The following is a 19202-nucleotide window of genomic DNA, read 5'->3' as shown; positions in this document are numbered from 1 at the left end:
TTGAGTTTCATTAGGGGAAGATCGTCAATAAGGGTTCCAAAGCCTACTAAAGTGGCGAACTTATAAAAATTCTGTATTTCCAAGGGGATCAAATCGTTGTGTTTCGCAGAGGAAATATCAAGTGTGCGATATTTTTGGAAAGGTCTTTTCACTTAATTAAAAATATATAGGGTGTCCCAAATAAAAAATAAATTTTTCTGTTATAACTCTTAAATTATTAATTTTAAAAAAATTATACTTAAACCATTAAATTCTCCGAAAAAAGGTGCCTTGGAAATGTTTTCACGAAAATACAAAATTTTCCATAGCGAAAAAGTTAAAGCGATTTGTTAAAAATGCACATTTTTGAAAAACACCCCGTAACACCGAAACGGTAACAGATATCGATGTGCGGTTTTCACCATCATGTTTTTGATAAAAATTGAGCTCGAGACACCGATATTATTTTCGTCTATCTCCTATAGAAAAGGGTGTTTCCCTCTAAAAACGTCTACTTTGACCCACCCTGTACATATTTCTTCTTTACTTTTTTACAATTTATACGCCTCTGTATAATATCATATTTGATATAAAATATTGCAAACTAAAGGAGAACAAACAACTTGAAGTGAAACGGATGATTAAGGGAGATTTAGATTCAACGTGAGCAGAATACTATCTCGGAAAAGAATAATAAATGGCGTTACGGTTTTGCTTTCCAAAACAATAAATTACTTTATTTTTAATAAAAGAAAATTTTTGGATCGCGTATTGGTTCAAATTGGATTTTCATGTTTTCCCTTTATGCGGCGTTGTATTTGTAATTTGGTTTTTTTTTCTCGGAAAATATAAAATGAAATCTTTTATACGGCGTCCCTATAACGTAATTGAAAAATATGTTTTTAATTTTGAAAGTGTGAGTTTCATGATAATAAATTTATTATTTATTACAGTCCATCCATAATTAATTGTCTTCACATCTACTTTTGATAATTTATACAGGGTGAGTTTTCTACGATTCTCTATGGTTATTTCGGAAACTACTGGAGATAGAGAGTCGATTAAATGGGGAAAGAATTGCAGTTTAGTGGGATCATAAATATGCGCCTTTCAGATTTTTGAAACAGTTTATGTTATTTATAAAAAAATAAATTTTGGTTATTTTAAAAATTGTCCCTAATTCCATTATAATCTATTTTAGACAAAAAAAATCAGATAAAAGTAGTAGAAAATGACATCCCTAATGAGTTTGTGCAATTTTTTTTATGTTTTTAAATAATTCTTATCTTTCTTGACTAATTTTATTTAGTTGGTATGGTATTCTTATTGTGTTATAATTTATAACTTATAAAAAGACAGAATATTATATTATTAAACGGTTCTTTACAATTACACAAATTCAAACTTAAAAAAATAATATTACATATACACTTTAAATTATTTTAGAAAATTTTCAAAAAGTCCGCTATTGTTTTGAGTACATATAAATTAAACTTTTTAAAACTGAATTACTAGCTATTCTCACAGAAAGACCGGTCAACTTAATTAAACTTCTCCTGACCGCCTCTTCGAGTGCCTATCTTAATTCATACGTTCTTTTGTAAATTAACTATACCGCATAAAAAATCTGAAATTGATAGGTCAGGTGATCGAGGAGGCCCATCCAATTGTTCCACCTCTTTCTATCCCTTAGTTTGCATAATTATGATATAAATAGTTTTTAACATTTCTTTCATTGTGAGAGGGGGTCATAATGAAAGTCATGTTGGAACCATCGTATTGATGCGCGAGTATCTAAATTTAAATAACATGTCTTGAAAACTGTTTTCTAAAAAACGTAACATTCACCTGTCAACGTATCCTCGAAAATGTATGGCCAAGAAAAGTTGAACCCATAATCCTACACGCTTTTCTTCATTTGAAAAAAATCCTATTTAAAATTTTTGTGTATTTTAATTTACAACCATTTGTGTGACCATTTCACATTTCTGAGAGCAACGACGCGAAGATTGAACTTGTTATAACTCTTAAATTATGAATTTTAAAAAAATTATACTTAAACCATTAAATTCTCCGAAAAAAGGTGCCTTGGAAATGTTTTCACGAAAATACAAAATTTCCCATAGCGAAAAAGTTAAAGCGATTTGTTAAAAATGCACATTTTTGAAAAACACCCCGTAACACCGAAACGGTAACAGATATCGATATGCGGTTTTCACCATCATGTTTTTGATAAAAATTGAGCTCGAGACACCGATATTATTTTTCGTCTATCTCCTATAGAAAAGGGTGTTTCCCTCTAAAAACGTCTAATTTGACCCACCCTGTACATATTTCTTCTTTACTTTTTTACAATTTATACGCCTCTGTATAATATCATATTTGATATAAAATATTGCAAACTAAAGGAGAACAAACAACTTGAAGTGAAACGGATGATTAAGGGAGATTTAGATTCAACGTGAGGAGAATACTATCTCGGAAAAGAATAATAAATGGCGTTACGGTTTTGCTTTCCAAAACAATAAATTACTTTATTTTTAATAAAAGAAAATTTTTGGATCGCGTATTGGTTCAAATTGGATTTTCATGTTTTCCCTTTATGCGGCGTTGTATTTGTAATTTGTTTTTTTTTTTTTCTCGGAAAATATAGAATGAAATCTTTTATACGGCGTCCCTGTAACGTAATTGAAAAAATATGTTTTTAATTTTGAAAGTGTGAGTTTCATGATAATAAATTTATTATTTATTACAGTCCATCCAGAATTAATTGTCTTCACAGCTATTTTTGATAATTTGTACAGGGTGAGTTTTCTACGATTCTCTATGGTTATTTCGGAAACTACTGGAGATAGAGAGTCGATTAAATGGGGAAAGAATTGCAGTTTAGTGGGGTCATAAATATGCGCCTTTCAGATTTTTGAAACAGTTTATGGCTTACTAGATATTTCGAAAAAAATAAATTTTGGTTATTCTAAAAATTGTCCCTAATTCCATTATAATCTATTTTAGACAAAAAAAAATCAGATAAAAGTAGTAGAAAATGACATCCCTAATGAGGCCCATGCAATTGTTCCACCTCTTCCTATCCCTTAGTTTGCATAATTATGATATAAATAGTTTTTAACATTTCTTTCATTATGAGAGGGGGTCATAATGAAAGTCATGTTGGAACCACTCTATTGATGCGCGAGTATCTAAATTTAAATAACATGTCTTGAAAACTGTTTTCTAAAAAACGTAACATTCACCTGTCAACGTATCCTCGAAAATGTATGGCCAAGAAAAGTTGAACCAATAATCCTACACGCTTTTCTTCATTTGAAAAAATTCCTATTTAAAATTTTTGTGTATTTTAATTTACAACCATTTGTGTGACCATTTCACATTTCTGAGAGCAACGACGCGAAGATTGAACTTGTTTCCATGGCTAAGTGAAATTGGTAAAAAATGATAAGAATTGGCTATAACTCAGTAATTTTACAAAAATACAACGCTTTTTATAGTCATGGCCAATTATGGTTTCCATTTAAATATACATATGTTTGTGTCATATGTCAAAAATGACAGGCTTTAAAAAATAAAACGGAGGACAAAAACTCGTTAGGGATGTGATTATCTACAACTTTTATCTGATAACTTTTTGTCTAAAATAGATTATAATGGAATTAGAGACAATTTTTAAAATAGCCGAAATTTGTTTTTTCAAAAATCACAAAGGCGCATATTTATGACCGCACAAAACTGCAATTCTTTCCCCATTTAATCGACTGTCTATCTCTAGTAGTTTCCGAGATATCCATAGAGAACATAGTAGAAAACTCACCCTGTATACTTAGTCTTTAGAAGATCCAAGAAAACTAATTTAAAAATATTACTGAAGATTTACATACATACTGCCATTACTCGCTGACGAGTATTTGACACGCATCAGAAGATGGTCACGCAAGGCGTTTTCTTTCATGAGCTTTTCTGTGGCTGAAAAGCCCGATAAGTGATGTTATTTGTCTACCGCACTCCAGACATTCAAAAATCTCATTGCTTTGTTGCCTCTTTACTTTTTGGTTGTCGCTGTTAACTGACTTTACAATTCTTCTCCATTCCGTTCTATTGTGAGCTGCATTTTCCCACTCATTCTGCTTGTTAATTCCCTTTAAATTTTCGTGGAAAACATCCTTGTACCTTTTGAGTTGTCCACCAGGCCTCCTCTTACCGTCTACAAGCTCACCGTAAAGCAGAGATTTTGGTATGCGATTTTCTTGCATTATGCATACGTGACCAGCCCATCTTAAGCGGGCTTTGTAATCATGACTTCAATACTCTCGCAGTTAGATTTTTCAAGGACGGATACGTTTGAGACATGATGGAACCATTTTATTCTTAAGAGTTGTCTAAGATGTCTCTGTTGCAACTTGTGTAATGCGTTCATGTGTCGGCGGTACGGCACCCAGGTTTCGGTTCCATATAACGTGGTGGGAATTATTGCTCGGTACACTGCATCTTTCGTTTTTGTGCTCAAGTCATTATTGTAGAAAACCCTGTCTTTTAATTTCCAGAATGCTCTTGAGGCACTGCTAATCCTGTGCTGAATTTCAGAGTCGATATTGGCCTTTTCCAAAATCAAACTGCCAAGGTAATTGAATTCCGCTACATATTCCAACAGCTCATCTCCGATTTTTATAGCATTGTTGTGATCTTCCGGGGGAGTGCACATGATTTTAGTTTTATCGATGTTCAGCTTAAGTCCCAAGGCCTCGTATGCCCATGTATATGTGTTCAACATTTCTTGCAATTGCTGTAACGTATTTGCAACTAGAGCACAGTCATCAGCGTATTGAAGTTCTGTGTTGAATTTTGTACGTGTTTTTGCCCTGAGTCTTTTTATGTTGAACAGACCGCCGTCGTATCTGTATCTAATGCTCAAACCTCTCTCCTGCAGTTTGCTGTCCACTACAATAGAGAGCGCTGTCATGAATATATTGAATAGGAGAGGCGCTAAGACACATCCCTGCCTAACTCCTGTATTTGTTAGGAAGGGATCGCTCAGTGATCCATGATGTGACACTCTTGACTGGTTGTTGTTATGGAGGCTTTTAAACACTGTAAGAAATTTGTTGGGTACTCCGAACTTTTTCATAATTGCTCAAAGTGCATCTCTGTTCATAGAGTCGAAGTCTTTTGTTAGATCGATGAATGTAACGTAAAGTTTACATTGCTGCTCTTTTACTTTTTCCTGTAGTTGCCGGATGGAGAATTGGAATGGACGGTACCGCGGTTGGTGCGAAAACCCGTTTGCGATTCTGAGAGGATTTTTCTATATGTGGGTGCAGGCGGTTTAACATAATTTTTGTAAGAATTTTTCCTCCTATAGCCAGTAGTGAAATTCCTCGGTAGTTTCCGTAGTCTGATGCACTTCCTTTGTTCTTAAATATATTCACTATATTCGCGTTGCAAAAGTCCTGAGGTACCTCTCCGCTTTCCCATATGACATCGAAGAGGGCCATAAGATGACCAATAAGTTCTTTACTATATATACAATAATAACAAATAAACCAATAATAATTAATAGAAATTATTTGTTTGTTTCTCTAAATACAGATCCTTCCGAAGAACTATACTTTTTAGATAATTCAATAATTAATATTCTAAATAATTGGTAAGTTATACAAAAATTTGACACAGCTATATTTTATTACATTTTGTTCTTGAAATCCCTCAATCCGTGTCCTTCAAATCCTTCAATTTAATAGCTGTTAGTAAGAAGTTTCACTTCAAATATGCGCACAGAGTGCACACGCAATTTTTTGAATAATAGAAATGATAAATACTTATATGCTAAAGAGATTAGAATCTAAAGGCAATATATAAACTCCAGTTCTGTCTACATATCGAATAGTTTGTTTAATTTAGTTATAGGTTTACATGTAACTACAAAATCAAATATTTACTTATTAACTATAAAATCAATATGTATTGAGTAAGTTGGATAACATGGTATTTACGATGAGTATTAGTCGACAAATATAAATATTCAATACCCTTAACAAATATTCGATTTACAAAGAAATGATCATCATAATGTTTAAAATTATGTTATTCCAGACAGTTATTTATGTAAATAATGTGTTACTGTTTAAAACTTTGAATGAAAAGATAAGGAAGGAGTATAAGGGTATCCTAATAAGACATTCTAATAAATAACACAACACTGGAAATAGTAGGAGAACATACATGGTTGTTCACCACATACGACACGGAGTATTGTGGCTAAACGATTAGATTTTTACAAATTGTAAGTTTTGGGTTCGTTGAGGGATATAATATATATATTGTCTGGCGTATCTTCACCGGATTCCGTATAGATCAGGCCACGCTTGGCGTAATTTTTACGTTCTCTAGTCAACAACCCTGTTATCATTTCACTGCTTCTGTGGAGAGCTGTCAACATCGCTTCAAGGTTTCGCTCTCTGCGCTGTAGACTCACTTTTGCTTTTCCCGCTCTGTAGCCATCACCAACAAACCATCCCGGCTTTTAGAAATAGTAATTATTTAAATCTTGCTGTATAATCTGAATCAGCTGCTATTTCAAAGCAACAGGTAAAAATGAGATATTATCCTTTTTAGATTCGATATTATTACTGCATATTTTCAGGGTAGAGTTTTGGATTAGCCTCAACCTTAACTCGTATTTGGTGTTTGCTGGCACATTGGTTTTCTTTTGTCCTCCAGAATGTTAAATGGAAGAAAGGACAGTTTCTTTATTTATTATTAAGCCCTCGGAAGTATTTCGAGGTAGGTTTATTGTGTTTATTACACCTTGGTAGGTTTAAAACACGAGTTTCATAATTTTAGGGTCCAAGGTACGGACAGACTCCAAGGTACGGGCATTATCTAAGGTACGGGTAGTGTTCCCCTGTACAGTTTACCTATGGCTGGATGCTCCACGTTGGGCGCCAAATTAGTTATAGCGTTTTTTAAACAACTACCACTGCGAACGGCAGCTTTTCATGGGAGAGCAGTCGTGGATAAGGTATTTCACTGGAAAGAAAACTAATTAATAACAATAAACAAGGAGATATAGATAATGGGCGCCAGGCATATACAGAGAAAGAAAACACAGATGTATATTACTTAAAACTAATGACCATATTTATTCATGATGGACTCTATTGATAGTAAATGACATTGTAGAATTCTAGTATATAGTGGTTGTATGTCGAAGAAAGTGGTGTTAAAGATAGTATGTGTTAAAGATAGTATTAAATAAGTTCTATGAAAACAACTATGATAAAATCCAATACATGTAAAGTTATACAAAATATATGAAATGTAGCATTACTTTATTTAATTTGTTATATTTCGTACGATGTTAAATCTGAGATGTTGCAACCCGTAGATTCTAGAATCTCTGTTTGGTTATTCATCTGTTAAAATAGCGCAATAATAATATCTATAGAAAGTAATACTATTACAAGACGTAATGTGATAAAACCTAAAATCTAAATCATATTTTAAATACTAAATCGACATGAATAAGTTCTTAACGATCTAACCACTAAACATAGTCTGTACGATATTAATTAAGATGTACGTTATTATGTTAAGACTGAAAATGTTTTAAATGTAAAACGTTAAACCAGAACTTAAATCTACACTTAGCTGTTCGTTCTTGAAGCAATCCTGTTTCAAAGAGTAACCGAGTGAGGTGGGACTCGTATCTCTGTACTGTCTCTCGCTAATGCAACAAAAGGGGCCAGGATGAGGACACCATGAACCAATACAGCCGTAACTATCGACTAGCCATAAAGATAGGAGCAAAGCAGCATGGGGCTTACGCTACATCCATACTGTGGCAATCTATACATGAGATAAACTAAAGGTACAGTGGACACTCGTCCATGGGACATCTGTATATAGGGAAACTACCCATTCATAGGGCATGCAACCATAGGAAAACTGTACAGGGGAACACTACCCGTACCTTAGATAATGCCCGTACCTTGGAGACTGTCCGTACCTTGGACAGTGTCCGTACCTTGGACCCTAAAAATATGAAATTCGTGTTTAAAACCTACCAAGGTGTAATAAACACAATAAACCTACCTCAAAATACTTCCGAGGGCTTAATAATAAACAAAGAAACTGTCCTTTCTTCCATTTAACATTCTGGAGGACAAAAGAAAACCAATGTGCCAGCAAACACCAAATACGAGTTAAAGTTGAGGCTAATCCCTGAAAATATGCAGTAATAGTATCGAATCTAAAAAGGATAATATCTCATCTTTACCTAGTGCTTTGAAATAGCAGCTGATTCAGGTTATACAGCAAGATTTAAATAATTACCATTTCTAAAAGCCGGGATGGTGTGTTGGTGATGGCTACAGAGCGGGAAAATCAAAAGTGAGTCCACAGCGCAGAGAGCGAAACCTTGAAGCGACGTTGACAGCTCTCCACAGAAGCAGTGAAACGATAACAGGGTTGTTGACTAAAGAACGTAAAAATTACGCCAAGCGTGGCCTGATCGATACGGAATCCAGTGACGATACGCCAGACATATATATCATATACAAAGACATGTAACGAACTAAAAACGTTACAGTATATAAAAACTTATAAGATAATATAGATTTGCATTGTCCTCGGACTGTCTTTAAAAGAGGAAAAACTTTTTTATTATTTACATTTTGAGAAAAATGCATACTTTATAAAAAAAATTTCTTGTTATAAAATGGTTAGTCCTATTTATACTTTTCCAAATTTCCATGCCGTTTTAGAGAAAATTAATAAAAGAGAATATGGTTGAATTTTTTCTAGTCCTAAAATTCCTAAAAATCTAATAATTTCGTTTTCATTCTTTGATATATTATTTTATAATATTTTTGTTTAATAATTTCATTTTTTTAAATCCTAAACATATCAGTATTGATAGAGTATTGACTTAGTTTGTATAAAAACAAAATTAGTTTCAGAAAAATGAAGTATTATAATTTTAAGATTAGATATTATTATTATTGGTATTTAAATAAGTAAACTTTGGATACACTGATTTTAGATTTTGATCCTGTTTGTGTTTCGGCTGGAAATAAATAGATTAATATTGATAGCATATGACTTTTATCAAAATTAATAATAACCGTCTATTAAAGAATGAAATCTAAATTTTATTACCATCAACACTATTTTTTTTTTTTTATTTTTTTTACCGGTATGGAAATTTGAAAAAGTATAAACGCGATCAACCATTTTAGAACAAGCAAAACGAAAAGAATGCATTTTTCACAAATAGTCAATAATAATAAAAAAGTGTTTTTTCTTTTAAAGACAATCCTGGGAAATATTGTATAAAAACGCAGTATATAAAACAAAATTAAATTATTAATTTTAAGTTTATTTATGTTGTTTTGTTAGTTATTTCAGTTATGAGTTAATTAAATTTAATTAAAATTTTGTAATTTCCACTGACGTTGTTAGGTATATGACCTGAAATTCAAAATATATATTCCATCCAAATATCAATCCACCATCATATTATTGTGTGCATATCCAATATGTCGTTAAAATTATTTTTGGGGCAATATCGTAATTTCCACTGAAATTATTCCAGCATTATTATGTGCATATATTACTCTGTAATAAAATGTTTTTATCGACAATTCTATTTTGAATTCTGTCAGTGCTATGTTTAACAGAAAGTGTTTTATTCATAAATTTCAACTAATTTGAATTTATATAGTTTCTTCCTATTTAAATAATGTATCTGATAAATACGTTTCCTTCTTTGACATATACTGTGAATTGTGAACTTCAAAATATGAAATGAACTTCAAATTATGAAAATTAAGGTTGTTCAAAAAATATTGATATTTTTTTTATCTTTATTTAGCTCCAGTTCACTTAGTATACCTACGTTTTGAACCTATATAAATACCTTCTAGAACATTTACTGAAACGGTGGAGAAAAATGTTTTTAAGCTTTTATAGGATGTTAAGATGTCGATAATGATTTGAATTTTTGAACTTTTTCCTATTCCTAATAGATAATTACTAACAAGATCGATATCCGTAGAATAATATCGTACGTTGTATAACGTCTGGCTGCTAATTGAATGCGAAAACCGATGGTCTAAGGCCATTACTGTAATGAATATAATTAATATGCCTGGGCTAGCTTCCATAATATTCATTAAATGTAGAGAGCAACAACAATGAGCGACCAGACATTTATACATATATTCCTTAATTAATAATTTTAAATACTAAATACAATAGATAAAAAAAAACAGCGTCAGCGATGGCTATGAAATAAATATCGCTGTCATTTTATATATAAAATTATTTTGGTAATGTCATCGATCGTCATTTCCAAGCCAACTTGACGCACTTTTTTCAATCATACGGTATAAGAATATTAAATATTGTGAATATGAGCAATATACAGTGAGTTTTAAGCAACTGGTAATTGTTTGATAACATTTGGTGTTACAATAAAAAAATAGCACACTTTGGCCCTAAAACAAGACAGGATTTTTTTGACACGCGATTTACTAAACACGTCACCATTACATTTTCATGTATTTTAAAGTTTTGTATATTGTGTTCCCATTTTGACGACTTTTTAGTATTTTTTAGTATTTCTTTCTAAATTAAAAATTAAAGTTGCCATCTGTAAATTAAAGGAGGGCAAACAAAATGTTGATATTCTGGTGAAAGTTTGAAATACCCTGCGGAGTACGTTAACAAAGCAAGGAATCACAAAAACCATATCATCTAGGTGTATAATTTCTCGATAGTTTGATTATTGATTCATCTCAATAGTTTTATCTTTTTTGGAGATATTCGCTTTTAAAGAAGACACTAACATTTTTTCGTATTTTTTACATTAAAACTATTCCTTTGCTTTTGGTCCTAGTCAACAGACCTATAAATTAGTGTTTATGATTTATGTAATATAACTGTCTTTAAAAATTGCTATCGAGATGAACCAAAAAACAAACTATCGAGAAAACGTACGTACCTAGATGACAAAATGATTTTTAAGTTACCTACTTGCTTTGTTTCAAAATATCAACAATTTGTTTCACCTTGTATAATTGACAGATGGAAATCTTAATATTTAATTTAGAAAGAGATATTAAAAAAGTCAAATAATTTACCTACAAATTGCTTAAAAAATCATCAAAATCGGCCAACTAGAACAAAATATATTAAACTTTAAAATACATCAAAGACGTGCCCGTTTTTCGTGCTGGTGAGTGTAGTTAACATTATTAACGGAATTTTATAAGGAAATTGCAGGAACGAAACATGCTAGGATTAACAAAGAAAGACCGTATTTTGGTTTGAAATGAAAATTAATATTCTTGCTATATCCACAACGAAGTTACAGGGTGGTCAAAAGTGCCGCTAATACCTTCGAGGAAAGGATGGTACGGTTGTGCTGGACTTGGCGACACTACCGTGCCCCAAGAAAAAATTGAGTCAATACGACAAAAGACCAAGGTAATAGATGTCATTCACAAAATCAAACCCCTTAAGTGGCAGTGGGGAGGACACATGGCAAGAAGGACGGGCAACAGATGGACCATCAAAATTACACCATGATGCCGACGAGGAATTAAGGCAGCTTGAAAACCAAACCTATGATGGGACTATAATATTAGAAAAATAGCAGGGAAAACTTGGGCCCGCATAGCTAACAATAGACAACAATTTGCCCAATTACTAAGAGATAGTTAAATAAACTGAAGAAGATGGTGATGATGATGACTAGCGAACTAAAAAAAATTATATTGTCAAAAATAATTGTTACATTTACATTACCCAAATAACGTGAAAATGACATGTTTTATGACATCAATAATACTTATTTATAAGACGTAAAAATCACGTTTGGAAATTACGTTTTTGTCTCGAGACTGTTTTCCTGTGAGAAATTACGTTAATTTTTCGGTACTGAAAACCATATTTTATTTTTTATAAGTTTAACGTTTGTTTTTTGTTGCTAAGATTAATCTGGATGGGACTACTTTGTTTATGCGAACTCCGAACCGTGGTCCTCGGCCATATCATTGTCAAAAGCCTAACGACTTGGCGAAGTCGACTCTTAGGGAGAGCGCCCACCAAAGTGACCTAGCATATGACGTCGCACATACATGGCAATGATATGGCAATAGCGTTGCATGATTTTTCAGGAAGCGAACATATAAGTGATTTGGTAGTAGCGTAAAGCTCAGAGGATGAAAATTTGTTAGCAGTTGTAAGCCTAATTAATATGAACCAAAATTATCCAAAGCGTCGCTATTGGAGACACCCCTATTGCAAAAAGAGACAAAGGAACAGTGGATTTAGTGTTTTTAAGGAATTAAAAAAAAATATTTATCCTGAAAGATTTGAAGCATTTTATAGAATGAAAAAAGAAATCTTTGATATGCTAGTTAGAAAAGTTGTTCCCATGCCAAGTCTTGTTTATTCCTGTTGGAATAATCGGCAGGAGTGTGGTCATAAATGCGTGGTTTACTCTCAATCAGAGATACAACATTTTTACCAAATTCGAGTAACGTATTAATAGCACGTAGCGAAACTTTGTAAAACAATTTAACCCTGCTATCTCGTAATAATCTACCTCGATGAAAAATAAGCGTGTGGAAACACTGTCTAACGATCTGTGCCATACGCGGCTAAGAAAATCACTATAATAAACTTGATATTGTACCAAAAGTGGAGTGCTTTAAGCCCTTATGAGATACAAACTTCGGAATTCATTTACTGTCAACGAATTTTTATAAAACTTTTTGCATTGTATTGTTAATAAGATATGTTACAAAGTTTAGCCATTTAAATTAGTTGCTTTCACTTTAGTATTTAAATAAATACACATAGGTATACAAATGCATACATACATACAAGATGGCTCCGTATTCCGGAAAAGCTCTGCATCAGGATTCCTATTTGAGATAACCCAAACCTTTTACAAAATATATGTTTAATGGTGTTCACATTTCAAAAATATTTTTATAGATATACAGGGTGAGTCAAATATATATCATTTATTATATGAGTTCAGTGAATTTGCTATAAAATTCCGGTTCCAAAAATACCTTAATACTATAGAATATACTAAATGGTCTTTGAATTATGACCACGTCCATGAGGACGTCAATCTAGACGTTCAGGAACCTTCGTATAATTGAGACGATCGACTTATTTTAAGTTTATCGCTAAGAAACCGCCGTTTGCTAGCTTTTCACATTGATAATGAATTGCACTTAAGGACCGTACATATTAACTAAGGGACTACAAGAAGAAGATTAAATGAAGCAAATATTATGTCAAGAAGGCCTGCTTCGGGACCAGAACTTACTAGATGTGTTGACTAGGCCCATAAGCAAAGGCATGGTCTTAATATAAAAATTACGAAAATGTTAGTGCCTTCTTTAAAACCGAATATTTCCAACAAAAATAAAGCTAATGAGATGAAACAAAAAACAAACCATCGAGAAAGGATGTATCTAGATGATAAAATGATTTTTAAATTTCTTGCTGTTTTAACATATTTCACAGGGTATTTCAAACTTTCCCCAAAATATCAACATTTTGTTTTCCCTCGTATAATTAACAGATGGAGTGTTTCATTTGTAATTTAGAAAAAGATACTAAAAAGTCGAATAATTTGACAACACATTTCTTAAAACATCATCAAAATCGGCCCATTAAAATAAAATATATTAACCTTTAAAATTCCCATTTTTCGTGCCGGTGAATGTATTTCAAAAACTATACATTTTAGTCATATACATTTCTAATGAAACAAACCTTTATTTTTTTACTAGAATCCAAATCAATTAATATATAGGGAGTCTATTACAAAAAAAAATAACTTTGATGTGTAACTTTTTTTGGGGACACCCTGTAGAGCTCTACATAATTTTACAAAATGCTTTAAATTGACTTACATAAGTTCACAAAATTTCATTTCAATACAAACTTTTGTTCTCCTTGCAAAAACCGCGTCGTATATGACGCGCCACCCTGTATAATTCGATTTCAATCAAAATTTCAATGATTAGAATATAAGCAGAATAGGTATAGCTTATGCCTTAGATTTATTTATTTCAATAAATTTACTTAGAAAAAGAATTAAAAAAATCAAAATATTAAGAAGGAAATTATTAAGAATTTACTAAAATAAAAAAATAAAAGCAACGAAAAAAAAAATGGGTAAACATTTTAGTATTTTATCTATAAAACACAATACAGAAGGTTTCAGATTAATACATTCACAGTAATTGAATTCCGAGGTAAAAGTCTCTGGGCACTCCACTAGAACCTTGTGTGCTAGGAAGTAAATTTTCATGCATATTTTCATCGATAGGTCTGTAGCTTCTGAATAATGGCCTAGGTAAAGTATCTAGCTCATTTGCCAGCTAAGAATTAGAATTTAGAGTTAGGAACTCACATTTTCATTGCAGGACACTGTCATATTTATTTCAAACAAATAATCAACGAGAATATTCGTATAATTTAATAAAATTACTGTAAATCAGAATAAATAATGAATTGTTTATAACTGAACTGTAATTTCTGTATTAGTAATCCGGTAAATGATGGAGAAAAACAATTGTGTTTGATTAAAATTTAATTTTAAGATGAAACTTTTGTTAACAACATTCTGAGAATTCGAATAATGGCAATTTGGTTATGTAAAATATAGAGTGACAATTTTGATTATGCAAAAGAAATACATATTCTATGAGTTTGCCTAACGATTAACATTAATTTAAAAATAAATCCCCAACATAAATAATGAACAAAACATTTAAATAAAAACAGACCACAAAAAACAAGTGGTTGGTTAGTAGCAGTTCGTAGTAGTCAGAGATATAGATGTAGTAGTATTTTGGTTTAATGGTCACAGCGGACAGGCCGAGCGAGAGAGTGAGAGAAATATCGTTTTTTAATAAAAATTAAAAAAAAAAATTATAAAATTATAAAGCTAGAATATACGGATTTATATTAACTCTAATTTATATGAAGTTTATAAAAAGCATTCTTAAAGAAATACATATTCTTCAATTTAATAGCTGTTAGTAAGAAGTTTCCCTTCAAACATGCCGCACATTTAATAAATATTTGCACACCCAATTTTTTTGTAATGAGTACTATTGAAATAACTTTATATGAACTATTTATATTTCTAAATTAAAATTTTTATTATGAAAGTTATAATAATAAACGCCGCAAACTTTAATAATAAAAGCAAAAGCATATGTGGTAGACCGTTAAAATAACACGTTACATAAACGTTAACTGCATTCCCTTATCTCCATTTCGCTGTGTGTTTTTACTTGTTTTTCCTTTTCCAGCCTGCAATATTTCATACTACGGCGTCGTGGGACGCACCTATCAACTGGAGGTGAAAAGACCATCCGAATTTCCGTTCCTTTGTTATCTAAATTTCACCGCAGGCGGAGGTCCCTATGGAGAATTAATCCAGGTACGTAATTAAAGAAATGATTTATGTGTATGTCTGCCTTTTTGTTCATGCCAGTCGTCACCTACTTATAGGCCAGTAAGCGAGAGTTTTAAGGTCCGAATTCCGGACACCTGCACCGATTGACGTGAAATTTTAACAGTGAATAGAGACATATGTAAGAAACAAAAGTTACGTTAGTAGCGATGTGTGCTAGCTTTCACCCTGGGGGGTGAGTAAAAAATAAATCACCCATTTTAATTGCAAAAATCAACAAAGGGATGAATTCTAAGCAAATAATGTTCTATAACATTTTTTCAGAAAATTAATATTTTTCTAATTATTTAGGATTGAAAATGTTGATTTTTCATCTAAAAACTGCATATTTTTCTGCCATTTTTTATAAATAACTCGAGAACGTTTTATCGCAAAACTGACAGCAAAAATGAAGCTGTTGGAATAACTAAACTATTCATTTTTTGTTGATTACCGTAGGTATAATAATAGCCGAGTTACTCACTCTGTAAAGGTGATTTTTTATTTTTCGAAAACTAAATTGCAAACCTTTTACCGCAAAATAATGGCGAAAGGACACATTTTTAGAAGAAAATGGATATGACCGTTTTTAAGTGCGTGAAAAGACCTTTTAAATGTTTTTTTTTAAGTTAGTAGCTCAAAAACTCGCGGAGTCATGGTAAATATAAAATAGTCGTCTCAGTTTTTCGGAAAAAAATTAACAACAAATTCTATGACTAAACTCATAAAAATAAAAACTACCCGTAATACATGTACAGTTGGCTATATTTAGGTACTAACAATGAGCTCTGCAAGTTCGAGCCGTTTAGAATGCCTAAATTTGTATAAAAGTTGAAAATAATGATGTTAATTTTCTTCCGAAAAAATGGTATGTAACTTTTGTTTCTTACATATATATCTCTATTCACTGTTAAAATTTTACATCAATCGGTGTCAAGAATTCGGAGGTAATCCCCTATTTTTATCCTTGCTTACTGGCATATAAACCTTTTACGGTTTTCTTTTAAGTCGGGTTTAATTTGTTTTGCTTGCACCTTGGTGATATTAATCTTATTACTGGCTAATTCGTGCAAATGGATTTGTCAAATTTAAACCGTTTTCTAATTTAACTTTGCTTTCGGTAGGAAGACTTGGTTGATTTGGAATTTCCTTGCCAGAAATGCATTTTCGATTTTATACTCTTCGTCGCAAATGCATTATCTAGGTAAATTAAAATTTAGTGGTGCTAGTACGATTTATGTCTGCTTCTTGTTTTAACCTCTTTGGATAATAACTAAAAAATAAAAATAAAATGAACCCCAAAATCTCTTCTTCAGTTTAATTTTCGAACATAATATAATCATATTCCGATTTAACGTCAAAAATTATCAATTACTAGCTAATGAGGGATAAAGCACAAACAAAAAATTAAAGCCATGATTGCAGGCACCTCTAAAACAGCGTCTACACTATGCGAAAGACTCTTCGAAACATTTCAAGGTCGCATTTCGTTGCCCAACTTTGACGCATTTCGACTTATTTCCAGTTATCTTCGGCCTTATCTTTACCCAATTCGGTTTGCCTCGACCTACTTTCGATTCTTAAAAGCGCCTAAAAACTACTAGTGAGGAGGGCGTGCTGAAATTTTTGCCATTTTTTGTTTTGTTTTGAGCTATTTCCTAAACAGTATCTGTATCTGAGGCAAAGGATTTTTTTCATAAATCTCAGTGAAATAAGTAAACCTAGACGTTTCTAAAATATCTGTTGTTACAATGATATTTCGTTAATTACATCTCGTTTTATGTTATATTGATATATATTCCACAGAATTAATATTTGAACACGCGTTTATTATATACAGGTTGTTAATTTGTTTATTACTCGCGGCAAGAGCTTTATGATTGAAATATGGCAATCTCGGCCCGCTCGTCGATAGACGACGCGACGGGACGAGTCGGCAGAAAAGCCTATAAGTACATGTGTTCTCCATAGGCAGTGTTGCCATTCTGTTCCCCTATAAGTAACTGCCGAGTTAACAACCTGTTTATAGTAGATATTTAAAAACAAAACTTTTCACTTAAACTGCAGGAATATAATTTCAATATTTTTATGGTTTAACTAACCTAACCCAACCTAAAAGTTTTCTAATAATTTAACTTTGTTTTCGGTAGGGAGACTTGGTTGATTTGGAATTTCCTTGCCAGAAATGCATTTTCGTGGTGCACTGTAAAAATAAATTAAGTAATTTTACTACAAATATCGGAGGTCATTTAATGCCTGCGATATTGATAGTATGTTTACTTTTTTTAGTAATGTTAGATAATCATTGTAAGTTAAAAGTAATTGTGTCAGTAATTTTACAGTGAAAATTAATGTAATATTACTTGATTATTTCACTCAAATTACATTCTTTAATTGTAAATCGTATGTACAACTATTACAATAAACATGTAATTTTCAATGAAATTCCAAAAAAATGTAAATTTATGGAAAATTCCTGTGAAATTACCACACTATTACTAACATTTTACAGCAATGGACTGTAAATTAAAAGTAATTTTAAAACTGTTTTACTATAATTTTACTTGAAGTTAACTACGATAATATATCTATTATTAATAATAATACTTTTTACTTTATTTAATTGTAATATTACATTACTTTTTTTAAAGATTGGTAAATATTGATTATAAATAAATCACTTTTAATTTTTTACATTTTTTTTATTAAATTAAAAACTGTCAGGAGTCTTGGTATCAGGAGTCTTGGAGAACTTGGTATCAGGTCTCTAGGACTCACAACCATCCTCCAATGGGGTACATCTTCCAGGAGGGCAAAGCTCCTGGAAAGGGCGAATATTTACAATTTCTTTAATTTAAATATACGTTTCCATGCATGGACGGATTTCCTCGGCTTCAAGCCGTTCTTCTGGAGGTATGACCTCTCCGTTTTTAAGTGTTTCGATACAAAAACATAACCTATCCGAACCTGAAATCCGTAGAAAAAGCACACTTAGACATTTCTATTTTTGAAGTAAACTTACCTTTACTCTCCCAATATGAACAGTAAACAAAAACAAATGACTAAATCCGGTAGTTTACTACCACTTTACGTTTGATCAAGGACCGAAACGCAGTAAAAATTATTATAAAAAAGGCACACGATCAGACTACAAGCGTCGACAGTTGACAGTAGGCATCACGATCATGGCCGGCGTAATGACTAATGAAGATGATGGTGTTTCGCGGCAATTTAAATAGGAAAGTTACTAAATTGATGCGATTTTCCAACAAATTTACAACAACGTAGTAAATCAGAAGTAATGTAATTGTAAACTATACGTAAATTTACTTTTTACGTTTGTCATATTATTGTAACTTTACTTACGAATAGTATTTTGTTAGAAATTGTACATATTATAGGAAAAGTACCAATAATAAGCAAAGATATTGGAATTTTACCAAACTGCTACAGTAAACAATAGGCGACTTTACATTAAAATTATTGCATTTTTAATGCGTTTTTACATGCACTTTTTACAGTTTAGAATACTCTTCGTCGCAAATGCATTATCTAGGTAAATTAAAATTTTGTGGTGCTATAGTACGATTTATGTCTGCTTCCTGTTTTAGAAAAAATCCTAAAACGGATTCTCTAGAGAATATACGGCTGATGGAAGTCTCTTTGAAGAATTAATCCACAAAAGTAATTAAATAAATGATTTATGTGTGTAACTTCT

At 31.8% G+C, this 19202-nt stretch overlaps 1 protein-coding gene across 1 annotated transcript in view; it reads left to right on the top strand.

The window, feature by feature from the left end:
* The window catches only part of LOC115885674, a 528892-nt gene that overhangs the window by 209382 nt on the left and 300308 nt on the right, over window positions 1–19202 (top strand). The window contains exon 3 of the mRNA XM_030904655.1: window positions 15342–15472. Coding sequence (XP_030760515.1) covers window positions 15342–15472 — 131 coding nt within the window. The remainder of the gene's footprint in view (window positions 1–15341; window positions 15473–19202) is intronic.

This window comes from Sitophilus oryzae, unplaced genomic scaffold (assembly GCF_002938485.1).
Source record: "Sitophilus oryzae breed Bouriz unplaced genomic scaffold, Soryzae_2.0 scaffold_41_pilon_pilon, whole genome shotgun sequence".
NCBI classification, from domain to species: Eukaryota; Metazoa; Arthropoda; class Insecta; order Coleoptera; family Curculionidae; genus Sitophilus; species Sitophilus oryzae.
This window is presented reverse-complemented; position numbering and strand designations above follow the sequence as displayed.